Source organism: Varroa jacobsoni, unplaced genomic scaffold (genome assembly GCF_002532875.2).
Source record: "Varroa jacobsoni isolate VJ856 unplaced genomic scaffold, vjacob_1.0 scaffold_1244, whole genome shotgun sequence".
Taxonomy (NCBI): Eukaryota; Metazoa; Arthropoda; class Arachnida; order Mesostigmata; family Varroidae; genus Varroa; species Varroa jacobsoni.
In genome coordinates, this window is record NW_019214146.1 from 192,098 (window position 1) to 218,808 (window position 26,711).

General features: G+C 37.2%; 3 protein-coding genes across 4 annotated transcripts; 1 reads left to right on the forward strand and 2 right to left on the reverse strand.

Annotated features, from left to right (window-relative positions):
* Positions 1-127: 127 nt before the first annotated feature.
* On the forward strand, positions 128-6,256 carry Hacd1 (3-hydroxyacyl-CoA dehydratase 1). 2 transcript variants are annotated; one of them, XM_022846584.2, is made up of 5 exons: positions 128-385; positions 2,825-2,971; positions 3,645-3,739; positions 4,071-4,216; positions 5,040-6,256. In XM_022846584.2, exons 1-5 carry the CDS (start codon positions 315-317, stop codon positions 5,250-5,252), a joined length of 672 nt encoding a protein of 223 aa, XP_022702319.1. In that variant the 5' UTR covers positions 128-314; the 3' UTR covers positions 5,253-6,256. The 2 variants fall into 2 exon arrangements, with proteins under 2 accessions (XP_022702319.1, XP_022702320.1); XM_022846585.2 differs by lacking the exon at positions 128-385 and adding an exon at positions 1,333-1,552.
* A 1,135-nt stretch (positions 6,257-7,391) lies between these two features.
* On the reverse strand, positions 7,392-11,092 carry Cyt-c1 (Cytochrome c1). The gene is made up of 4 exons (XM_022846583.2): positions 10,980-11,092; positions 10,506-10,845; positions 8,978-9,160; positions 7,392-8,690 (listed from the first exon to the last, which is right to left on the reverse strand). The coding sequence occupies exons 2-4, from the start codon at positions 10,785-10,787 to the stop codon at positions 8,235-8,237; spliced, it is 921 nt and encodes a 306-aa protein (XP_022702318.1). The 5' UTR covers positions 10,788-10,845; positions 10,980-11,092; the 3' UTR covers positions 7,392-8,234.
* A 1,197-nt stretch (positions 11,093-12,289) lies between these two features.
* On the reverse strand, positions 12,290-26,640 carry LOC111267950 (histone-lysine N-methyltransferase SUV39H2). Its single transcript, XM_022846571.2, has 10 exons — positions 25,658-26,640; positions 23,274-23,552; positions 22,937-23,168; positions 22,140-22,302; positions 21,711-21,920; positions 20,806-20,977; positions 16,234-16,455; positions 14,966-15,217; positions 14,467-14,596; positions 12,290-14,206 (listed from the first exon to the last, which is right to left on the reverse strand). The coding sequence occupies exons 1-10, from the start codon at positions 25,670-25,672 to the stop codon at positions 14,085-14,087; spliced, it is 1,797 nt and encodes a 598-aa protein (XP_022702306.1). The 5' UTR covers positions 25,673-26,640; the 3' UTR covers positions 12,290-14,084.
* Between the last annotated feature and the right edge of the window lie 71 nt (positions 26,641-26,711).

The following is a 26,711-nucleotide window of genomic DNA, read 5'->3' on the forward strand; positions in this document are numbered from 1 at the left end:
CTATTGTTTTGGGGGGCTCCGTGTGCATCCAGTGAGTGCCCTAAACACGTTATTGGGCTTTCCTCGTAGACAATCCCTTTCTGCTACCCACTGCCCTCTCTCACGTCTTATGGTTACCCTCTCTGCTCGTATAGGAAGACAGCCACAGCTGATGAAGAAAGACTCGCGAGTCGCTGTCTTCGCTTCTAAGTTAGGGATCTAGCCAAAATAAGTGGAAATAGTGACAGTAGCGTATTTGTGTACGTGTGAAGTGGACATTATTTACGTCGCGTTCCAACACCTTCGGTTAGAAGGTACTAGACACGCACGCAACAATGTGCAAGAAGGAACAGAGCACTTTTGCCAAATTATACCTGACTGCGTACAATGGGCTGCAGGCTGCCAGGTTTGTCTATTTCTTTTGTCGGCACACGTGTGTCAACCATGCACTGTATACAAGTGACCTAATGTCTTTGCCGACAAGCAGGATACACCGCGATGCAAACAATAATTACTGGTATAACTTAGGTTTGCCTGAATACCGATTACCGACCTGGACGGGTGCACGAAAGCTGACCCTTCGCGTAATATAGAAGTGGTTACCGATAAAAAAAATGCCAGGTTTTTCATAAGTCATTTTTTCGTCTTGTTGGCGCACATATTACTCTTCGCATAGTAAAACATCGTATGTTGGCGCGTCTGTGTTGGATAGAGTAGAAGCGTTACTCAATGATAGAATCCTTATCTATTTCGTGTAGCCGTTTCATCCTATTCACTGTATCGGGAAAAAATAGAATTCATTATACTAGTACCTCGAGTTCGAATTATCAGACTGCGATTGTGTCAAGGAACGGAATGTCTGTGTTAATTGATATAATAACACTCCAAACTCACCTCACTGTAGCATATACCATGTAAATGCAAGCATAAGGCAATGTATTATTATAATAACGAAGTGAAAGCAAGCTTACGACTCATCTAAGCTTAAAGCGCAGAAAAACCGGATGAAGGGATCTGCATTTGCAGAATTTTAATCAAATGTGTCAAACAGCATCGATGAAAGCAATTAATAAATTAGCCAACCGAATTGCATTTGATCTACAACTCGTCAGGAACGCGAGATTGTGGTATCACGAACTACAAGCTTATGTTTAATTGTAACGAACAGCAATAGGCACATGTAGGAATAAATACACTATAGACACCAGGACGTTCACTACACGTAGCTACTTAACTACCTTTGACTATTATGAGTGTTATAGTTCCAGTGCTCTTTTGTCTGTCGAAAAAGTCAGGAAATAAAACGGAATGAATTTTCTTGAAGGTTAAAAAGGTATTACAGCAATATAACGAAGAAGCAATATAATGAAGAAGCAAGAGCAGGTCCAATGAAACAGCAAGTGAAAGGTGATGGAATGGAGAATGATGGTTGTCAGAATAGACCTAATAGCGTCAATCGAATCCATGTTTCTGACACAATTCAAGTGATCCAAATTATTTAAATGTTCAAGTGGAGTTTACAAAAACCAGCTACTTGAGCACAACTACAGTACAATGAGTGACATAATGCAATGTAAGTTAATTCTGTTCTATATAGGTAATGTCTATGTTAATTAAAATAATAACGCTTCAAACTCACCCTACTGCAGACCAAAAGGTCATTTGGGCTAGCGTAATACTTTACCAAACCATCTATATATGTTTTTGTTCTTCATAAATTACAATTGACGTTTTTGAATAATTAAAAAAATATTAGAGTAAAATTACATGAAGAATGCAATATTTAACTTCTCTTGGCTCCATTGTCGCGTTATCAAAAAATAAAGGACTAGCGCTTTAAATTTTCCTTTACTCGTAGAATTTTCCTTGAACACATCCTGTTGCGCCCGGTCGGTTTGTGCCACCAGATGGTGTAAGCTCCCGTGAAGAGAAACATCCATCACCTGACCTTATACAAGTAAAATATGTTGGCAAATACTGTGGTAACAGGTGGCCTCTTTTGGGACTTTGGAACCCATAGCGCGATGAATTCACAAATCAAACAGAACCTCAATAATCAAAATAAAACTGAACAATGTCTGAAGCTGCATGTTCGAAGCACGTTAGGCCAGTTTTTTGATAATTCAACCATGTAAATGATGTTAGTTATCCTGACCGAGTCTGCCATTATCGGATTAACCATTGGCATAAGAAATAATGACAAACGTTTCGACGGCCAGTGTGTGCATAGCGGTTCAGGTGCAATAAAATATGTAGTTCCGAAATGTGGAAATCGAAAATTACTTTATACATGTTATATATATTAATATATATATATAATATTTTTCATAATACAGTGTTATCTAGGTAACATTTGTCTAAAAACATACCATATGAGACACGTAACAAGTAATTGACTGCTCTTATTTGGTATTCTTTCGGACGTGAGCCGTTAATCAAGACGCAAATGCTTTTTTTATTTCTAATTTCCTTCTGATAATTTACCCCGTTATATGAATCAACGTGGCTGACGCTTAGAATTAGTATTCGTACTCTGGTGGCAGTCAAAGGTAGTTGAGATGCTCCTACGATTTGCTTCGGGAAACTAGGAATACTTCTATGAGAAACATGTATATTTTTCACAAAACGGAAACAGCTATATGTATTTAGAAAGTAATCTGAGGTGTAAAGTTATGACAATAACACTTCTGAAGCTAGATATCTAATTACATTGATAGTGAAATAAGTAAACTAATCAAATCAATATATTTCAGGTACATTTTGTAAGCCATAAGGAAAGATTCAATTATCTAACACCGCAACTTTAGACTACCTTCTAACAAATCATCTCATTTCGCATTTCCAGCTGGAGCTACGTTTTGATTAAATCATTATCGTTTATGTTTGAGAAACAATGTTATAAAGGAGCTTTCGGGAATATTGAACTGGAGTTGGGTGTAGCTCAAACGGCTGGTCTTATGGAAGTCGTTCACGGTGTTACAGGGCTCGTCAGGTAAAGACAATATCTATTTCACATGAATACACCTATAAGCCTAATTTAATTATATTTTGAACACTTTTTATCACTCTTGTAAGTATATGTAACAGACGAAGCCGGGTTTTCTTTTATCTGCAGTAATCAAATAAATGTAAATTTTACTATGTTGACGTGGAATTTTGTAGCGACAAGTGGCTTCGCGTTATAGGTATTGATAACAAGTATGAGGTAATTGACCAGCATTGTATATTCAAATTTTTTGTTGTAAGAAACAATACTAGAGTTCATTTGTTGAGTTCTGCTACAGAAGTATCATGCTATTTTATATGCTATTATTTTATGTACGAAAGTACATGTGCGCATACTTAAGTATCCGTAAATACTTTCGAGTTTTCTAAGACCCCGCCAACAGAAAGAAAGCTAGTTTTGTCTCACAAAAAGTTCTGCAAAAGACTTTGTCGTGACTATTCTTTTCATTTATAACCAAAACTCTGCCAAAACCAAATGTGCGAATTATTACACACCGCTCATTCGGTACTATTGTATCTGACCTTAATGTAGCCGCAACTATAGTCTTCTCTTTATATGTTAAATGACAAAAAATCGTCGCAAGTCTTTACAATTAGTTGGGAACTGCTGTAAAAAGGAACTAGTAAGAATTACTACTATTGGGCATGTTCGTTTTTAGAGCAAATCCGTTGCTGACATTTATACAAATCCTGTCGAGAATTGTGGTGTACTGGGGAATCCTCGTTGCCGTGCCGGAGTCCCGCTTACAGATCGGTTAGTATGTGTGTGCATGACGCAATGTATATCCAAATAGTGTTTGCTAAAAAAGAGTAACTGTCAGCTAAAAATGGTTTCACAGGTAAGGGTCAATGTAATGAATTAATTGAAAAGGAATTCATTTAATGAATTATTAAATAATTAGATTGATTAATAAGAATTATTATTAATAATGAATTAAATATTATGCACGTAACAAATATATATGTTATTTAACCATTTATCTATAATAACAATATTTGGAAAATATTTTTTTATTTTAGCTAAATGACTTGTTACTAATAACAAGGCACGTTAAGAACAATGACATTTTTGTATGTTATTTTAGGTCTCCCAATGTTATTAGTGGCGTGGAGTATTGCAGAGATAACGCGTTATCTCTTTTACGGGTTGAGTTTGTACAATGCGTGTCCCCCAATTCTCACGTGGTGCAGATATTCGTTTTTCATCATCCTTTACCCAATTGGAGTGAGCGTAAGTCTCTTGGGAACGTCTTTCTGTCATATATTTGTATATAAATGTTAAGTTTATTAAACTTAGACTTTTCTACTGGTCGCCTGCAGCCTCACGAATGCATTCATCCGAAACTAGCAAGGCAGAAAAGTCTTAATAGGGATCGGATTGAAGAGAGTAGAAAATACACTAAAATGTCGCAAAAAGCGATTCTTAAGTTCATTAATTTTTAACGCGGAAATAACGTCTGTTTTGAATAGAAGCATATTAATCTCCAATTCGGTTGCCCAGATGAGCTCCAACCGTTAGATTTTTCGAGAGCTTTGGGTGATTTTAAACCCTTGTATCTTGGAGACCTTTGGCCTGTTATTAGCCCATGATACAGCTCCATCGGAGTTTTTAGTCAATCGTACTTAAAGGACCGTGGAAACATCTTTTGGTGTTTAGATGCAGTCTTTAAAATAAATCGAAAAAGACTCCCCATTTAAATTTATTATCCTTCACCGATTGGTCTTTGTCACTTTCATAATAGGAAAAGACAGCTATTGCAAATGTATACTTCATTAAAAAAACTGGCTGTCTACTTTGAGAAGCATGTTGTTCGTTTGTATTATTTATTTCGTGCGGATCTATGAGTTAGAAGGGATATATATACTGGAAAGCATGTAACTTACGTAGAGATTATGGCAACTTGAATTTTGTTCATTTAATATAGTTAGAGTTGATTACCGATAAATTCGCGGCAATTTACCGAATTAACTGGTTTACTCCTCTTTCTGTTCGCTGGCATCTATTGCTGCTTACTTCGACGCGTTTCGTCTGAACGTTCTGCTCGACACCGTAGGGTGAACTCCTTTCAATCTACTCAGCTTTGCCGTACGTCAAGGAACGGGGTTTGTTCTCCATTAATCTGCCCAACCCATATAATTTCTCGTTTGACTATCACCTTGTGCTGGTTATTACGATGCTCATTTATTTGCCTGGCCTACCTAAACTGTATAGCCACATGCTTAGCCAGCGCAGTAAGGTCCTCTACCCACCCAAGGAGAAGCAGTAGCTTTGTCACCATCTTTGAAGTGCAATAAGCAAGCTATTTTCCTAACAAAATTCTTCAAATCGTGATCAGTGGACGACAGCAGAACCTTCAGTCATTGAAAATAAAGAGCTCTCATATTAAAAGTGCTAGGATACTAAGTCATGGCCTTTTGCAGCGAGTGATGACAGAAGTAATGCCGTGCTCATAAGCCATGCACATGGGAAATAGACAACATTATTTGCTTACAAATTTTGCTTCTTTATAAAAAAAAAATATCAACAGTGTATATTAATAATTATAGTTATGTTATAAGGTGAACGTATTTACGCTGGGCCTGCGTCAATTAGCCATTGTACAAAATCTAACACAGACACATATGGTGTATTATTGACAGGTGGCTTTCGACTTGATAATTTAAAATTAGTTTAGAGCTGCAGTTTGCAAGAAAAAATATATAATAATATACATATAATATTTAGATATTAAAACGTCTATATCGTTATCATCAGTGTTCACCTATCAGGGATCAGATTAAAATGAAGTTTTGATAAAGCTGCCAATGCCTTTGTCATCTGTCATAAACCAAAGTGCACTAGTGCACTTTGGTGCAATAGTGCACTAGTGCACTTTGGCGCAATAGTGCACTAGTGCACTTTGGTGCAATAGTGCACTAGTGCACTTTGGTGCAATAGTGCACTAGTGCACTTTGGTGCAATAGTGCACTAGTGCACTTTGGTGCAATAGTGCACTAGTGCACTTTGGTGCAATAGTGCACTAGTGCACTTTGGTGCAATAGTGCACTAGTGCACTTTGGTGCAATAGTGCACTAGTGCACTTTGGTGCATTAGTGTATTAGGTTTCCGCCTTAGGCAAAGATCAGCTTGAATAAACGAAAATATAAGTAGATTAGTTCAATGATTTTTGATACTAAATGTACAAGTGGTACTGCGCTTGATATTTAAGTACCCCTTACAAACAAATTAATGAATAATTACCTAAATGGCAGAATAAATAATATCTTCGTATCTCTTGTTTTTCTTTGCTTGGTAATCTTTAATAACGAGCAAGAAACTCTTAATTCTACTAAAGGTATTCTGCAAATGGAATTTGATACGAAGAGTCCTGCAAAGTATTTACTAAGATTTTAAAATTAAATATTTTGTTAGTTTATGATCTTGTGTGTCAAAATTTCAAATTATTGTAATCAGCTCGTACATCAGTTAGTGTAATTACTACCTATAAAGAAGGAAAGAATAAATACGGGCTTTCTGTCAGTGACTTGAACTAGGCTGTAATCGATGTTAAAATTTACGTCGAAATCCTTGTGCACAGTTTCAACTACAATTAACACAGCTGGAAGAGACCCACATCAAACGACACTAATCATCCTTCATAGTTAGTTTAGTACTTAAGTAGACCTGCGACAGAGATAGTTTGAAATAACGGTTGGAAAGTGCGCCGAGAAACGACGTTTTCTAAGACATCCACTGGGTAGGTAGGAATTTTCGCGCTAAAGAAACATCTAATAAACACCAAAACGTGTAGTTAAATACAGAAGTGAGATCGGAAAGAGAGTCCAACACTGTTCTTAGTAAGGTTTTTTGACTCCGCAAAGGTTGACTGATTCTTCGAAGAATGCTAATAATTATTCGCAAAATTATTTTAGAATTCATGGAGAGATGAAGCGTCGTATAAAAAATAAAACTCCATCCAAGATCGTTCCACATCACCCAAGTTCGCGAGAAACTTTCATAAAATGTGTATCAGAAGTGCCTTTCTTTAAGCCAATTGTTTCCTTGAAATCAATACTGGTATTTGATAAAAATATTTTCTTCTAAAAATCTACTTACCGTTTATGTCAATCCGCCGTCGTATATATAAAGATAAGGTATTCGTTGTCAGACAGTTTTGAAGACCTTGGAAAACCAAACAATTTTTTCGCCGAGATATTTTACACATACTTAGCTGTTGTCGATCAAAGTATTTTGTTTATAAGACGGCGATATTATTATATATATGGGAATCATAGCATGAAAGTGAAGAATAAAACTCGTTTTGTATCCAGCTTTTAATGAATTGGTTAAATATTTGCTCTGCGTCGAAATCAAATTACGGATAAAGCCAATATTTCTCTTTTCAAGTAAACACTCAGAATAAATATATATTTTTTATTGTATCGTGTTTTATTTTTATTTATTTTTTCTTATCTACATCAGCTTCACCAAGGCCGTCCAGGGCACTAATGGTAAAACGTGCTCCGCCAAACCTAAAATTTATTGGCGGAAAGAATTAAAAATCTCATTCCTTTGTTTCATGCATGTTTCTTCCATTTGTCTTCGTGTTTGCGCTCCTTCCTTTCTCTCTTTTTCTCTTTTACGCTTTCGCTCTGTTCAGTTGGTACATAGGAAAAGATATTCTTTTTCTGTGTACTAACGCGTCGTAAGTTGACCCTTACCGCTACCACGTTCCAGTAATCAGAAGGAAGTGGTAAGTTATAATCATATATTCTATTCACTCGATGATACATAAGTGCTCCGGTGTTCCTTCCACCCTCACTTGTGTTTTCTAAAGGATTTCTTATGTCCACTTCGTATACATTTTACTATATTTGTTAAGGTTCGTGGGGTTTTGCTCTGTTTTGATAATATGTATTTGTAATTGTTGTTGGTTGTATTGTAATTGGCTTAGTCTTCTGGGATCTGATTATATTTGTAGTTCATGTATATAAAACTTTCCTATGCACTTATGTTCTGCCTTAAGGTTTCCTTTGTTGTTCCATATACCACTTACCATTACTTTACTCTATATTACCGTCCCTTTTAATATCGAAATTCGTTTTCAAAGAAGATGAAAAGCTATGGGTGGGTCATGCATCGTATACAGAAGGGTTCTATTTCTTCTGTATTTTGTAGTTGTTGATTTGGTAGTTGTAGTAATTTTTTTCTGCATTTTTTCCCTCACATTCTTGTTGGGGGCGGTGAGCTACTTGCCTGGACCTGCCTTTTAATCGTATTTTTTCGGCTTGTAGACAATTTTCCTAGTCTTGAGCGACGACCACTTCACTCGCTTCATGTACCACGAAGCATATGTCAGTAAAGGCAAAATCAACATTACTTTGATAAACAGTGTTTTGCGAACATCGTGCTCAAATTCAGCACACCATTTCAAGAAACAGGTGACATCCTTGGCTAACTGGGAAGCCGTTGCGGGCGTACCGTCCTGGTATTCGATCGCCTCGTCAAACAGCATTTGACCCATAGCAATGGCATTTCCTAGGAAGTAAGGATTATAGTGTTGGCCTTCTTGCAATTCAACACCAGCCGGTGGGTCTGTGTAGCCCGTCAGTAGAGAGAAGATGTAGTCTTCGCCTCCGTGGCGAGCCGAAGTTATAAATGAAAGATCGGGTGGGTATGCGCCGTTATTTGCAGCACGCGCAGCTTGCTCGTTCGGATAGGGATCCTGCAAAAATGAATATGGAGCGCACACATTTTAGTCGATTGATTTTATTCGTGTCATTCAGTAATCTAATTTAGAACTAAGGTACTAGGATTCATCTATTAACAGCGTAAAGGGTGCTATTTGACAGAATTTTGTGACATAAGTAGCAAAAGCGAAGTGCTCTTTCTACATGTTATTTCAAAAAACAAAGACGGTTCTGAACTTCATGTTTCAAAATCAATATGTCTGTAGAGTTATATATTTTAGAAGAAGTAAACATATTACCACTTTTATAAGGATTGATTTACCTGGAAGTAGTCAGAAAGTTTGCCTGGTCTTTGGTACATCTCGCCAGCGTCGTTAGGGCCATCGGTAACCATGATTTCTGCTGCCTCACTCTTCGCCTCTTCCTCCGTAAAACAGACACCGACCAAATTTCGATAAGCAATATACTTCAAGCTGTGACATGCAGCACAGACTTGCTTGTAAACCTGCGCTTAAAAAAACAAATTGTATAAAATTCGAAGAGGACAGTACACGGAATTAATAGGCAACATCGAAAAAGTAAAACCATGTATTTGCATGGTTTGCGCTTGTAACAACAGAAGTCAACAAAGTAACTCACTTCACGTAATTATTTATTACAGTTAGAAATAAGAAATTCTTATCTTTAATCTAAGGATCGATGTACTTGTTGCGCTATCAGTTTAACAGATTCAATACATAAAGTAGGTTTGTACTATCGTATACGATCAGTCTTACATACTACAGGTGCTTGTCCTAGTATATAGTTACATAAACTGTGAAAATATGAAAGAGTTAGTTATGTAAAAAGGATATCTTCTCTTATTTACATCTTAACAGATCCTAATTGTAAATTCTTTTTAAAATTATAAACACAAAATACTTTTATTTTCAGTTATTATTATGTTTAAGGTAACAGCAGAAAGTGTTTCCATCAGACAAAGATGGGACAATAATTATTTTGTTTGTTTTAAACCTTTTTATTTTTATTATATTTTTATTTTTATATATTTATATATTATTATATACAAATGTATATATATAAAGTTTATGAGCCACTTTTATAATCGGCGGATGGAAAATGACAGTCAAAATATGAATTGCTACTGAAATCAAGTTCCATGTCGATATTATAGGATTATGATATCAAGGTAACAATTATTGGGGATACTTGCACAAACCAATTTCATTTCGGAAAAAAGTGAGCAGGTTAACATATTTTTAGAACAGAGTTTTGTTAAAATTTCTTTTGGCTATCAGATTTTCTTAGTAAGCAACGTTTGAGCATGACCTACTAGCCGGTCAAGTATTTTCGCATAAACTACTGCCAAACCCAATTGCTTAGCAGAAGCTTTATTGCTCTTTATTAAAGATTCTATAAAATCATTCATTTAATAGTATGCTCTAGTGTTTGATCTGCAGGAATTAAGTACTTCTAAGGAGGTGTCTTTTGCCAAAAAGCTACAATAACACAAAATATATTTGTGAGCTCTAATATTTTTTAAACACTTCAAAGTAAACCGATGCAAATTCGTATCTTCTATGCGCTTACGCGAACAGACAATCCTACTACTGTTAATGTTTTTGCGCATAAAAACACATCTTTATATTGTATTTAAATTACTGAACAGGCTTCAGGTGTTTGTGGAAGTATGTCTCTTACACCTATAGTACTTACATCACTTTTATCAGAACGCATTTGGAGAAACTGATTTTAGAGTAGATGCCGAGCGGACTCCCCTACGAGTTGGGAGGAGACTTAAGTTTCCAAGGACAATATGTAATAGGAATATAACAGAGAAGTCAACGAACCTCATATCCTCGTCGAATAGATGCGTGATCCAAACTAGCTATCGTTTTCGAGTGAGGCCAATCGTACTTCGAAGGATGAACGATAAGATCAACCGCATGTAACGGCGAGCTTTCGAGGGCAATCAGAACACCGGCGGCTCCCGCACCGGCCAGCCCAAGGACGGCATAAGCTGCCTTTTGGCCTCGGCCAGTGATACCCTGAGTGCGGTTCGTCGACAGCTGACGGATTGGAGCCTGAGATAGAATGCTCCTCCGGCTGCCCAGTCGCGTGACGAGAGCCATTTCACACCGTCCGTTCGGGTAGTAAAACACCAACCTACCAGAACTGCTCGACGGAACACTGGAAGGACACAGGAAGGAGAATTTAGCATTTGCCAAGTACACGGTCGCCGTCGTCAACAATATCGATAAAACACACACGAAAAACAGTTAAAATATCTCCCGCTAATAAACATTATCTTGCCCAATGCTCACCCTGAAAGGTTTCCCAGCGAAATAACCTTCAAAACTACACAGAACCCAACTTTCGGTTATACTGCCGGATGTTGACGCCAACCGAAACTACCTGCCGGCTAGAGGACCAAAACAAACACGCTTCAGCGCGCAATCATTCAAATTTTCGAGAGCGAAGGAAAAGAAAATCAACACGACCGTACCTCTGCGAAATACAGTAACAATGAGCAACAGCAGTCTGGCATGGTAGCAGTTGTTTAAAAATTTGCGCGTCTTTTATCTCCATAATTGTGATGTTTGTCTATAAAATTTGCGGACACGTAGTTATTTAGACTGAAACTGAGCGTGAATACACTACATTCCATGATGAAAGCCCACCGCCTAAAACAATGCTCTATGGCAGTTCCGCACGGAAAAGTACAAACAATTATCCTTAGGTTTGCTATTTTTTGTTAAGATCAGAAATACAGTACGGTATATAGCATATCCTAAATGCATCCTGTCGTTCGGAACATTTTGAAGAAGCTGAAAGTGCTGTTTTGAGCATCTTGGAATATAGTGACAATGAATTAAAGCTGCTACTTGTGCATTAAATGCCATTTCCCATCAACTATTTTTTATCCAATTTTGAAGCTGTTAAATCCGATTGAAATACTTGCTGATAAATAATTAGGCTATTGGCTTATTTGGGATTGTTGGAACTGTTAGTTAAGAATAACCCAATGTTTTGAGTTTTACAAACGGCCACCGTTTGGCATTTCATCAGACGGCTGCTTACCAGCTCGAAACAAAGTGTGCCTATGCCGGTATTCGAATCTATCCCACCAGGTGTTCTTATATATTAGCAGGCAATTACGCCACTTACTAATCTGCCATCGGGAAGTATCACGTGATGAACGTTGATGGCATTATGGGTAGCGTATTTGTCTGCTAAAATTGACAGGTACCTGGTGGTCTGGGTTAAAACTCGAGCGTGAACTCACTTCCTTTCGTGCTGAAAGCCACCCGCCTGACAGAAAGCTTAACGACGGCATCGGACGTAAAACTGTAAACATTTAAAGATAAATAAGTAGTGCCTGAATGTACATTCGGACTAAATGACTTTAATATTTTTATTTTAAGGCATTGAAGTATAATAAAAAGCTACGCTTATTTACTATAATTGGTCTTACTAGCGTTCTTTTATAGCTTTTTTCGCTCATGCCCAATAAAAATCGTTTGGACTACCAATGAGGTCAGTATGTCTTGTTGGCAGTATTCAATCGACTGTTCCTAGGATTATGACCTGTTTGAAAGACGATGTATTATGGTACGAAAGAAATATATAAGGGTTCTTGAGTTATTTTACTTTATTCTTTTCTCTATAGCAAGCGATCACTGAGGTACATTTAAATGTATGTACAACAAGTATATAACAAGACTGATTTTACTTTCGTGAAGATCAACCATTTTTGTCAATCTACACTTTTGATAATAAAAAAACCGCACTAAAAATTATTAGGATCGTACTAGTACTACAGAATCGATAGACAGCTCACCCAAATGTTGTACAAAGGTAAAAGTGTGATATTTACGATCGTTTGGGGTTTTCAACTTTTAACTGAAAAAGCCAGAAATGCTGGACGCTGGTTCCACTATTGATATACACCACCTTACATATGTGATATAAATGAAAAATCAATGAAATTGCAACATGCGCAAACATCGTCAATGGCTGAACGCCGGGCCAGCAAACTGGTATAAAAGGTTCTTTGTAGTGACACAGGTCAGGCTCGAAGAGAGCGGTTTGAGCTAGTGTAGCTACAAACAAATTTCTTTTTCGCACGCTCCTCCTATTCTGGTTTTACACTTATTTTGAGCAAACATCTTTAGGCATGGATCAATAATAAAACCTTATTAATATAAACTGTTTATAAATGCTACAGATTTTTTATTAATTGCTATTTTTAACTAGGCTTGTCTTACGACTGATTATTAACTGCGAACGGCTGTTATGCTGAACCTACACTGTATATATATATATATATTTGGTCCATCACAAATGACGCAATTAGTCAAAAACTTAAACGTAAATATGTGTACAAATTCGTCTTGAAATACAAATTGTTTCTATGCAGATTGTTACAAAGCATCTCATATTAGTCTTACGAACTATTTGAACGCTACTTGGAGCACGCACAGAATATCAGTTCTTTAGACATTTTGAAACGTTCCTTATTTCGTTTGTTACAAAGTTTCAATACCTACCTCCGATAATTTTGTTCTGAAATCTTTATCAAAGTGCACTGGATTTCTAGAGACCAGCGATTCTGACAATTGCTGCGTACCCATGTTTGATTCGGGCAGTTGTTTTCTGTTCAACTGTAACACCCAATATTAGTTTCTCGAATATAATATAACATCCGATCCCATTTTCTCAGTGAGTTCGGTAGCCTTATAATTTCACGTAGAATAGAACTGTAAAGTCTGACATAAAATATCAACACAACATGAATTCGACCAAGCTACGATTAGCATCAGTGGCAAGGCTAAGTCACAAGCACACACAGATACACGCCCATAGTGTCTACAATCAAATATCTAATAGATAAATCGAAAGTGGCACACGTCTATTTTCCCATTAGACGTTTTTCATTCTGTGCGTAAACGCAACGAGGCGTTACTATTAAACATAACAACTTCCTCATTCTTTTTGATAAGAGTCCTTTTTTGTCAGATTTGTTCCTCTGACACGATTTCTTTCTGGTCGCGCATTATTTCTACAACATATGTGCGAGCCCGGGAATGGTTCAATGGGCATACATCAAACAAAAGGATCATAAATAATTGGCTTCAGTCCTTTCAACACAAGCTGGTTTTTGCTGCCTTTTCCTATTTTTCGCAATGTATTGAAAATGCCCCGCAGTGGCTGTATGGTACAAACTGTCTAAGTATAATTACTCGCCTATTATGTGAAGATCATTTAAGAAGAAATTTTGTCTCCATTTGGGACAATACTGGATTAGATAGTGTTTTCACTCCATTATCGTTAGTTCATTTGCTGAGTTTTATATATACTTGTTGCGGTTCCAATTTGAAAAACTAAAATGTTCATATTTTTTATGGAAAGAACAGTTTTTTTTCCTGTTAGTTAAATTGCCCTCTACAGTTCTCTGCTCCGCAACGGCACTGGAACAATAGTCGGCCTGGAGCAGCAGGGTTATCGTCCATGGAAGCACGGGATAAATCCAAGGACTCCGCCTCCGTTACTGAAAAAGAGTTGGGTAGAGAGTGCTTACAATAAATCGATGTAAATAATGCATTTAATGTTTAGCATTCATCTGAATCTTTGCGAACAATTGTAATACGCGGAAGTTGTAATTTATATTATTCTTTCTCGGAATAGAAGTCAACTTACTTTCAATATTTTTAAAAAGTAAGTTAATAACTTCTTGTACAATCAGATTCCTCTTATTTCTGCAGCAATTTATTTAAACACTAGAAAGCATAGATGTGTGGCAAACCCTACCATTGACGCGATAGTCAAACGTGAGTTCCTCATGCTTACGAATATCCCGACTGGAGAAAAATGCTAAGCGTGGCATCAGCAAGTCGAGATTATCCACCCAAACCGGAATGACAACCAAGTTTGGATTGCACTGTAATGAAGTCAATAATGGAGCGTACATTAATTATTACAACAACATTAATCAGCTGCTAATTTATCGTTGCGTGATAGGCCGATATATTTATATTTATCTCCATAGCCGCTTTCGCTTGATCATCTAGCTCGATAATAATTCGACTAGTTTAAGATGATGAATAACATTCCGTATGTTATTATTTAAAATGGTGTGGACGAAGAATCGCATTAATACTTTTCCATTTTTTTAAGATATTTATTTACTTATATTACTATTACGTAAGCCAAACTGGACCTAACTAAACCTCAAAGGATCAAAGAACGAGGATCATCTGTATCTAAGTGTATCGCCCTCTAGTTGGATAAGTACAGAAGTCTACCTTACCGAATGATTTATAAAATGTGAGCAATTGCCGCATTGGAGAGCATCAACGGTGTATTTAGCTTCGCGCTCCGTGTTGAAGTCAATGTCAAAGAGATAGGTGTCATCAGTACGTTGACCTGCCATTTCAGAAGTAATCACTTCGCCTAAATACTCCATAACAAAGCTCCAAGCGCGTATCGGAGCGTTTGCTCTCAGCCCCCAGCCTCGGCCATTATCTGTCTTGAAGATTGTCACTGGCACCTGCCGGCCTCGCTGCGAAAACACATTTATCAATTGCTACTTTATATATTTCAATTAGAAGCTAGATTTAAACGGTATTGATCAATTCGGTCGGTGGAAATAGCAACCCTCTACGGTGGCACTGTACTATTAAATGCATTTGTTCCAAGGATAAACGCTTTTTGCTGTTTTGCGCCAGTGCGTGAGCGCCTATAGTTAGGTATAAAGAGAGTGATGATATTGTAAAATTAGGAGTCGTGTTTTCATCATGTGACATGCATTCTGTAAGTGATGCTTTCCCGGTAAACCCACGCGAAAAACACGAAACCGATTAAAGAGGAGCAGTTGCAAATGACCTACAATTCTATAGGAATACCACATAAGTTTACAAGCTTCGTAGATAAGGTTGTTCTACTCTAACAACCCGACGAAGATACGAGGTGGATGATATCCAAGCCACATACAACTGAACAATGTATAACGAAAGTTTAAAAACGGCGTTCATTTCTGGATGCGAAACCACTCAACAGAAGTAACCAAACTTCGACGGCATGCTAGAGGCGCACGTGTTACAGTGTAAACTCTAAAGCGGAAGGAAGTAGGTTTATTCATCGAAGTGCTTAACTAAATAAACTGAACGGAATCAGCAATTCTTTAGCCATTTTCAACGAAAATAAGCGACCAATATTTGCCCCAAACGTAATCAGAAAAAGGTTCAACCAGGACATCTTCCAAGGTAAAAGAAAGTCAGAGTCGACGCACGTCACGTAAGTCGCTACGATCGCTACACGAATCGTCAGGAAATATCGACACACGTCCTGCAGACCACCTGAGAGAAGGAGACATCAGCTCTTTGAAAAAAGTTTCTCACCCTAATCTGTGACATGAGCAAAGTTGAATTATTATTACTCAGAATGCTTTTTACCTCGATAACGTAAGTAACCTAGTTACGGATCGTGCGAACAGAGATAGAAAACATTCACCTTTGAGGTTAAAGAACTACTTAACAACTTTATGTATTCCTTTTGAATAGCAGCTTAACTTCATACCTGTGTGACACGGTTGAAACAGGATGCCGGACATGTACAGGACGCATTGCATTCGATGATCCCACTGTTACTCCGCCGGCAGGCAACAGTCAGAACTCCCCTCTCATTGTAGGCTTTCTGACGCTCATTATGGAGGCCTCCGCAGCCGTCCTTGTAACAGTCTCTACAGCGACACCCCAATTCGGCTCGCTCAATCATGATGCCTTCGGCGTACGTGTAGTCCTAAAAGCATAGTAATTATCGGATGGATGTAGATTTTCACAATAAAACGCATACACGCACAAAAGGCCACGAGTAACGATTAAAAGAAGCAGAAAACAAAATATGTGTACTCTTCAAGCAATGAAAGTTGTTCTACTGTTAATTCTCGACTCAAAATATGTTGCGAGGGGGATGGAACACATCGGAAGGAAAGTGGAAACGTATTACTTCAATACAGTTGCTACAAAAGTGCGTTGCTAAACAGTCGTTTAAAGTGTAATGAAGGTAATCCTTTTGAGTTATACACCATCATGAAATCTCAGGCATGTTTGTCTTTTGTTTTTCTTCGAAAAGTAAAGAAAGTATAAAATCAGTTCATCTATTCCTGGTCCTTTCAATGCACTCCATTTGACAGACAAATATGGACATAAAAAAGAAGATTTGAAGACAGAAAAGGAGAATAATGGTAAGATCGTAATATAACAACGTCTAAACCTGTTTCAGTTGCTAAAACCGTTTCAAGGAACATGTAAGTTTCGGATATGGTGAACAAAAACGGTTTGTTATGGGAGCTACCGTGCCTACAATAGTAAACAATTTTATAGGCCGCATCCTAAACCAAGCGCGTCCCTATCATACGCTAGTTACTTTCTACGCCGGAACTAATCACACTGTAAAACGGCGGCCACATACAAGTAACGGACACATACAAGTCATTCCATCGATAAAGGCAGAAGGACAACTCACTGAACGGTCGAGTCAGATCCATCTACCACGACAGATTGCCCTGGATAGGCTCTTCTGTCCGTCTGCTTACGGCATGCTTGTTAATGGCAAATTGTGGGCTAACTGCACTTCAATTAAATTCGAGAATCTTAGCTATATATGTACGAACAGTTGAGACATGCATACCAATAACTTGCACTATCACATTCGCTATGCGCCACTCATTTCCGATCCTATTGCACACAAGAATATCCGGCCATCTACATAGGTAAAAAGCTACAAAAGGCAAGCGAACTGCAGAGACGGCGGATTGAGATAATTTTTTTTCCAAGTTATTACGTTACGGATAAGTGGCTCTTATCAGCTTAGCAAACTTGGCCTACTAGTTCTCTTTTACCCGCTTCTTTTAGCTCCCATCAGTCCGCAGCTCCTCTCTGCGCATTAAACCTTTGACCTTCCATGCCTTGGATTCGATTCATCTTTATTTTTTTGCTCCTTTTCTATATTTCTTTGGTTACTACCAGTAGTACAAATACCCCAGCGTCTTGCAACAGCAAGACATACCGAAACTGTCGCCAGCAAGTTCTCTGAAGTGTTTATATTATAATAAAAATGCTCGTTCTGTTTGCTGTTGCCACAGGTGTACTTGATACATCTTAATATTTTCTAAGTGATGCTAGCGGATATATAGTGTCCCAAAAAATGTATACATTGTTTGAATGATCGTAACTTTAATTTTTATTTACATATAAAGATTATTGACTACAAAAGATTCTATATAAAATTTATCTCCAATCACAGATGTTTGAAATTACTATCACTGTGATCTACATAGCTATTAAAAGCAGGCTATTACTTTAAAAGCTTTCAGAGTCGTCGGTTTTCCCGTGTAAATTTCTTTTAGGCAACCCACGAAGAAAAGGCATTGGAGTTAGGTCTGGGGAAGGGGAAGGCCACTTTATGGCGGTTTTTGTCTTACCCATTTGTTTATAAGGTTCTTATCAAAATATGCTCTCACGTCACAACCACTGTGTGCAGGTGCTGTTCGAACCAAACTCACTGTCTCTACTAAAGTCCTCTCGAATATGTAATAACACTGATTCTTGCAGTAAATTTAGATAATTGGCACCAGTCATTGTCAATCAGATTACAATGTATACATCTTCTTGGACACAGTCTGTATATATATATATATATATATACACATATAAATATACCAACGCAGCAAATGCCTCTCTGTGAAGAGATCTTATTCGTAACGTTCTTGCCAGTTAGCGGATTTTTTGCAAAACGTCCAGGCTTTTAGTTATATTATGTAATTTTTATATTCGACAGTTAGGCACTTCTAAAACCAAACACCATAGAAGCAGCTTTTATTTACTCATATATTGAAAATGGTCCATCAACTATTGATTATATTAAACATACCCTGTGGATGAGACAATGGTTACGCTAGAACGCTTGATACAGCTTTTACTAACGCAACAGAGAAAGTCATCATTTTGGAGCAGTCAATTATACCAGACTCGTCAACAGTGGTGACAATCATTCACGCTATAGTGCCGTAGATAGCATTTATGGTGTCTTTCTGTGGTTTCTAACAAAACGAAGAGCAAAATATTAAAATAATATACTGAGAATTCAGAAATTAGAATGATACATAAACTTATTTATAGGGTTTACACGGCGCCTCGGGGAATTAATTATCTGCGTTCCTTTTCACCTTGCATTTATATTTTAGACATGGAAGGTATAAATCTAAATATAAACTATATACTGATTATCTTAAACTGCACGATTCCTCCAAAACTGCAAATAAACACCGCAGTTTATGACTACCAAATGTTGCAAATTATGTGAATATTATTAAACCCAAATAAATTGCAATCTCTTCAGAAACTTCTGTGTATATATCCCTAAGGCTCACTTCAGTTGATCTTAAAGTCATACACCGAAATTGGTCTTAACCGGCTCATTACTTAAGTTTAATTTACTACGCGCTAGTCTAAGGCACAATTGATGTATAACCTCTGTACAAGAATTTACCTACGAGTTTACAAGTTACTGTGAGAGTTGACTATCTGTATTCAAAAACATATTAAGATAATTAAACGTCTATAATCGAATTGTATACGGCATGTACGTGAATTAATAGTGCGATTCAGTATAACACTATTGATGTCCATGCATTTGTTCTCATCTATTGAACTCTCAGGAATTCATTGGCTAGTTCTGGATTTACAGGCAGATTAAGAATTAGCTACACCCTCTATCGTCTAAAGCGAGTAAAATCTATATATATATATATATATATATATATATATAGGTATCCGAAGAATCCCTAACAAGGCAAAATAGAGTTAAGTGTTCTTTAAAGTAGGACAAGAGTGATGAAAAAACTCTGCATTTCAAATTTACGCCTGAGAACACTCACGTGTAGCCAACATACCAATGTGCCCCCTAAAAACATTGCTACTTCCATGGCCCATACTGTTGTTGTTTATCCTTAACAAACCCTTCACTGAACAGATTCCAGAGACTAGCTAACATACCAACAAATCGATGAACAAGCACGAATTCAACACAAATGGCCCTGGACCATTGGTTGGGGATTGTGCATTCAACCTGTTCAAAAAAGTACTATTTTAATAATAAGAAAAATTATAGAATAAATTCTTGGGGCAAACTACTATGAGCGATAGGTCACTGAAAACAAGATATGAATACTGCAAAATATGAAAAGAATTGTGAATCCGGACAAACCACCTAGAGCTTTTCACGATAGCTGTAAGGAAGCAGATCTGCGGAAAGTAAAAATGAGTAAAAGCGAAAGCTTTGACTCGTTTTTACTTTTCCAGAAAAGAGCTGAACTTGCCAGCATTCACGAAAAATCACACTGAAAAACAAAACATGACGCTATGAAGTGTATTACCTAACCAACCATGTTAAAATGCTTGTTTACCCGGATATATATATATCCATGTGGGTAATTCCGGAACGGTGTAGGTTAAATTTCATCAAAGAAAAAGTTTACGACGAAAAATTTATGTTTCGGGAAACCCATGTTCGAAAATTTAAAAAATACTTACGACTCAATTGATATATATCCAAAAGGGACTAAGATTTACGTTTTGAAGTTGCGCAATAAGAAGGGATATAATGCATCAAGCTGTTGCCAGGTGTGAGGCATTTACAAGTTTGTCTAGGCGAAAAAGGCAAGTTTATGAAAGTGAGTTCTATTGATACTGTCACGGACGTAACAGGATCTCTAACGTCCTCGTTGATGTGGAAGGTTACGTACTAACGTTTGAATTGAAAGGCATCGGTGCATCGCCCCACTGATACACTTGCCCATCTAGTAGAACATCCGCTAATAGCTTGCAAGATATTAGTGCGTCCTGAAAATATACTCGTTCACATATGTGGCATGTTAAAACGTTTATGAATAATACCATATTTAGTAGCGATGGCTACCTGATTTTCGTAATTTATATAAAGAAAGCCACTTATGATATTGCTTGGTGGACTCTGATTTGTTTCTGTTATGCCACCATCTTATTTCTAGACTTCTTACGTGTGTTGGCAGTAAATAAACAGAATCATTTTTTCGGTGGCATCTTCTATCAGACATGATCCCGCACTCACAGACATAAATTGGAAGTTGGTTGGGGGCGGGTCGTTATCAACGAAGTTCTCAACAAACAGCGCTGCAGGCTCCCGGACGGTTTTTTTGATCGACTCACGCCAATTCTCTAGCTCATCAAGATAATCCTGACGCTCAAGCATCGTTCGGATGAATTTACATGGGCCTCCAAACCTAAAAGTAGAAATAATCGGAATATTAGAAATGACCCACTTAGCCTAATTTTTTGCAGAAGATATTCATATAGATTCTCCTCGTGGAATGCGCCTTTCGTTCGATATATTAAAACCTGGTGTCCGTATTCGGTTAGGCCTTTAAATCTGCATCGCTAGACAGGTTTTTCTAATGTACTTTATTAATAAAAAATAATTGCTTCCATCATAGATAAAGCAAAGCCTATATTGATATAATATGAATAAGTTTTAGCTGTGCAATTTAGTTGATTTATATTTTATTTGTCTTCGAATAGTAAAGCAAACACCTGTGAAATTTCCAACATGAATCAATTTGTAGTACTTACAGAAGTATTTTCTTACGGAAATTGTCATGGCTTTTTTAGATCGGGTGGAACTGAGATTCATTTGGCATTGCGAATTTCGTTCGAAAATCTTATACTGATAGAGGCTAGCATTCGAAGTACCATACCACTATTCTAGAAGCTTTTTTACAAGTAGCTTCTTATACTACGTTTTTGTTGAAATATATTATGCTGTGAGAGCAGCAGGATGCCTCTAACGGCAATGTGAAACAATGGAGTTCGAGGAGAGGTTTACAATTACCTTGCAAGGCTGCACTCTTTGGTTGCAGGGAGATGCAATACGGTAATGACACTGGTCGTTGCTTTGTTAAAAACAGTAAACGGAGATTACATGTTATAAATTCACTCCATATTGGTATCGAAACTCACTCTTCGTGAATCCTGGATAAAAGTTGGCTGGATCGCAAGTTTGTAATGTCTGTCCGCATGGCTTTTAGGCTTTTTTGCGTGTACTGGCTTGCCTCTGAGAGCACGAACTTCCTTTCCAAAAGGGGATAGGCAATCTTGAGATCGAGTACTGGGTTATCTAGAAGCGTTACCTCCATTATATGTCTTAGCACACCGGCCAATATTCGATCCCTGCCGCAGACCAGAGAGTAAAAGAAAGTATCAGAATGGATGCAGATTAAGCAAAAATAACTTCATTGACAATAACCACCTAAAAGGTCAAAAAGGACGTGTTAATGAAGAGCCAAGAAAGTTTCGGACATGCTCTGAAGTAGCATTTGTGTGAGAGCTTAGCAAAGCTCTAAAATTATATTTACAAAAATGCCAGAAGTAGGTGAATGATATACTTACGGGTACTTGTTTTCAACAAGGTAGTCGATAAGCATTACATGACAATCTAAGTTGTGTAGAGGTTCCCACTGGTTGTACTTTTCGTCCCAGCCTTTCCATTTAATTAAGCACTCCAATTTCGATTCTCGAATGCGTACCTTGACTACCTGATCAACCTCATATTCTTTATATTTATCAAAGAAAATTAAAAAGTATCTTATTAACAAGCTTGTTTATCAATATGCCGAGTAACTGAGTCAACCAAATCTTGCGAATGGTAACGAATTTTATATCAAGGTAGAGCTTAGGGCACATATTGCGCAATTTAAGGCTCCATGCTTTTCAAGATCCGGCTTCTAAGTTCTCACTCATAACAAAAGCGCTGAGCCAGGATGCATGACCTCAGGTATGATAATACTTCGCTCCTAAAGCACGTTTCAAACACCACTTGTTGTTAACAACAATGTGACAGTGACGAATGTTATTGAAGGAAAGTATTAAATAAATATATTTGAGGCCTCGATATAATAAATTTGTAAACAAAACAACCGTTTGATAAAAGTAATAGACCTTTGTATCTATAATATAGAGCAATAGCTATAGAGTATTATATCGAAAGTTTCTTTTTAACGAGTATAGGATATAACAATTGTTATATGCAATCTCAGCATCATCCTTTAGGTGTGGCTTTGAGTATATACGTGTTACTTTGGGTAACTGCCAGCTGCAATCAATGGTTATTGATTTCCGTTGTTTAAAGTTCATCAAGCAAAAAAATCGAAACAATTTACTAGTTCATAACTGTAGTAATTACTGACCCTCCAAAGGACTTGTTTGTGTCCTGGAGGCCTTTCTCTTGCTCTTGCCTTGACTCCAGTTCGGTGATTCGTACTTCACTGTAGCAGCCGTACCATCTGCAATCTTCAGCCGCTTAACACAACATACTCCCAACTCCTCGCAGTCAACACCGTTCTTCCAACACAATTCTCTCAGCTGGTCCTTAGTTACTTTACAAGCCAATACGAGTCTTTTGCCATCTGGTTCGAAATGCTGTAAGAATGCTTTTAATGTTAAGATAATTCAATTTCATCGATGCTAACAGGTTATTGTATGAATGAGATTAAAAAAAACTGTTTAAAAAAAATTTCTTCTTACCAAGTAATCCTCGACAATACAGTGTTGATTGTTGTGCGCCTGGGCTGAATATGGGACTGCCAAAACGCTAGGCGACTTCGAGATTTCATTATCTTGGGTTGTTTCCCCAGTTGTGGTAATGAGACCCTTTTTCGCACCTAGGTTCACGCCAACTCCACTGTTTTCCTTTGAACTTCCATTGAATGACTGTCTACCAAGAGTAGCCCCCTCTCTTTCAGTTGAATCTCGCAAAAAAAAACTGTCCAGTTTCAGTTGGAGTGCTCGTTTCGGTGGACTCACCTGCTTAAAAAGAAGATAAAAAAAATACAAGTAAATAAATATTTAAAGCCTTTTTTTTGACAGCTATTGATTATTCGTATTCTACCCTATTGACCTTTCTCGTCCTTTTAAATAGACAATGGAGTGTCGATGCATGAAACTCTACAGAAGTACTTTTCAAATTACACCTTTTTTTCAATCATCTACCTTAATTTAGCGTTAAGCCTCGATCAAATGAAACGATAACTTGATAGATTTTTCAATATTATTATAGCAAACAATATATAACAACATTTAATCTGACTTCGAAGACAATCTGTGGACTTTGTCAAAAAAAACGATTAATAAAAGTCAACTTCATGAAAGCTGCTTAAATTTATTTTATTAATTCTTGTTGCCTCTGAACCTTTTTTTAGGACATTCGTAAACGAAAAGTAAACGAAGCTTTTCTTTGTACATTTCACTTGTTATATTTTGAATAGGATGTTCACACCTTTGAAACTGGTAGCAAAAGATACGTTCTTTTTCTGTTATTCAGTAGGATGAGTAAGGCCCCTGATCGGCAGAGATCTTAAATATTTGTTTAGTAACGTATTCGTTCATATGTGGTATCCAACGAGCGCTGTATAAATATGTAAAACAATTTAGCTCGAGTGTTGTAGTAGGCTGTAAGTTTAATTTACAAACAAATCGGGCGGCAGTTTCAGCTGACGAAAGTGAAATACCAGGTGAAACCTCACAGTTTTATTCGCGTTCGCTTATTTTACGGCTTTGTTTAATAAATAAATAAGTTAAATAAGTAAATAATCGATAATCATCGGGTTAACGACGATTAAAAACACGTTCGTTCGAAGCGCAACAGCAGCTCCCGCTAACTAAAGACTTTGCTTATTAATAGGTAGGACACAGTCCACTCCCAGATCTGTGCAAAAAGACAAGGAAGTATTTTTTACAGGAGCTTCGTTATTTTGCTATGTCTCTGCTGTATTCCAACGATTGAGCCTACGAACTTTCTGCACAAATTGGAAGCGCTGTGCTTCCAGACCGCTATGTGTGAGAAACAGGTGCTACATACACACTTACACAACGTTTGCAACTTGATGATACTTAACGCACTATTAGTAAAAACCCTTGAAGACCTCTGTGTTGGAATTCCAAACTTGATGGTCATACAGGAAATATATTATTTTAGACATTGCTGTGTTTTAAATGTTTGTACAATATAATTTGATCCGATTTTGACGAATATTATTATTACGTTGCGGCTGCCCGAGCAGCATTTTCAAGTTGCAGGATTATGTCACAGAATTATGGAGCGCGTATTGATAAGCAGTCGATAGAGCCTTTTATATGCTGAGCTTGTCTAAGAAAAACGTCATTACCTTACAATTTTATTACCTAGTATGCGGAAAATATGCAAATTTTAGAAAAAGAAGAACGAATTACTTCTTATGCCGCTAGGATTGTATCATAATACATCGTAGAATAGCAATGAAACCCGAAGAGCAAGAAAAACCAACGATAGAAGATATGAATAATAGACAATGCATATCTATACAAACCAAAAAACGCGACTATTGTAGCCGAAATAACTCTAAAGGCTGATTCAGAATAGAACAGAGTCTAGCACGCCCTAATTCTTAATATACTAATTAGTAATCGCCGTAGATCATATACATGATCGCGAATGTTACTATTCATGGGTACCTTAATTACCTCATATATTTCCCTGTTCTGTTCACTTTTTTTTTTATTTACTCCTTAACGTTTCACTAGACTACTTAGTTTGTTGATCAAGTTAATATTTTTGGCCAAACTCGGCATATTGAACTTCTTGTTAATACTTAATTCGCTAGTATATCAAAATAACTCTTTTTACCAGCTCACGTCTGTATAGAGTACATAGTCCTGTGGCTCGTATTGTAGAACTGAAGTGTTTCCATTAAACTGTCCTCATCGCAAGCGACATGCATCATCGATGGAACATTTGAAACTGTTTATAATGAATAAAGTAAAAATTAATGAACACTACTATTGCTTATATATTATGGCCATTCATTCGAGAGATGCTTTAACAAAAGAGCACTTGTTGCTGTTCTGGCGACAGCGATCCAAGGCGATCTTACCCCTGGACCCGGCATGACGATCCAGCGATTGGGGGTAACTGTATATTATGCGTGAGCAGAAAAAACGCTTTACCGCTTGAAGGCAACCAATAAAAAAACATTAACAAAAATGCACAACACCAGTCACACTCCCATCCACAATAAAAGCATCACTTGAAATCATGCCGAAGAGGAATCTGTCCGGATTCCGAACATTCAGCCCCGACGGTTTTTTCTATATATATTCGATTTTTGGAATTCAAAGCACGAACGTAAACAATTGCCGAATAGCCCGCGGTTTTGTGTCGAACATACCTAAGAGTGGCGGCAAAATTCAAACTCGACGGAATACATTATTGCTGATGATCTATGGCATTCAAGTCATAAACTGGTGTAAAAAAAACAGCGGATCAAAATATTCAAGAGTAGTCAAAAAGGAAAAAAGTTAACACATTCACGTTTTTAATTGAAGTTGGATATATAGATAATTTTATAGTTGGTTATCTCAAAACTTACAGACAATATCGTTCTAGAACTTCTTTTTAATATCTATTCATAAAAATGGGCACGTTTGTGCTGTTTGAGCGAGTATAAAGCATTCAAATGAACAAGGTTTGACATTCATCATCCGTTAGTGGATTCCACAAAGATTTCTGAGAGAAAGCATTGTAATTGTACTCTGACGCGACTCTAGCACTTTCTCAAGTCGGGTTCGAGTATGCATACGAGAGAAATGGATACCAAGAAGTGCGAACACGTTTCAGTGTTACACAGCAGCATCTTTTGGCTTCAGGGGTAGAACGGGAGTAAATTTATTAACGACTGTATTCGATGATGATTAAAATAATACTAAATTGATTAAATAAGATTAATGGTACTTTGATCGACACCCTTCTACCATTTCTCTGGTAACACCACAGTATTATATCATTGTAGAAATTTGTGATTTCTGGGCGAAAAAATCTAATGAGTGTTTTACATCCCCTAATTAAAGCTAAATTTCAATCATTAAGGGAGCTCCACAAGGATTGAAAGGGATTGATAGTCCGACGGCATAAGATCTGACGGGCTATAG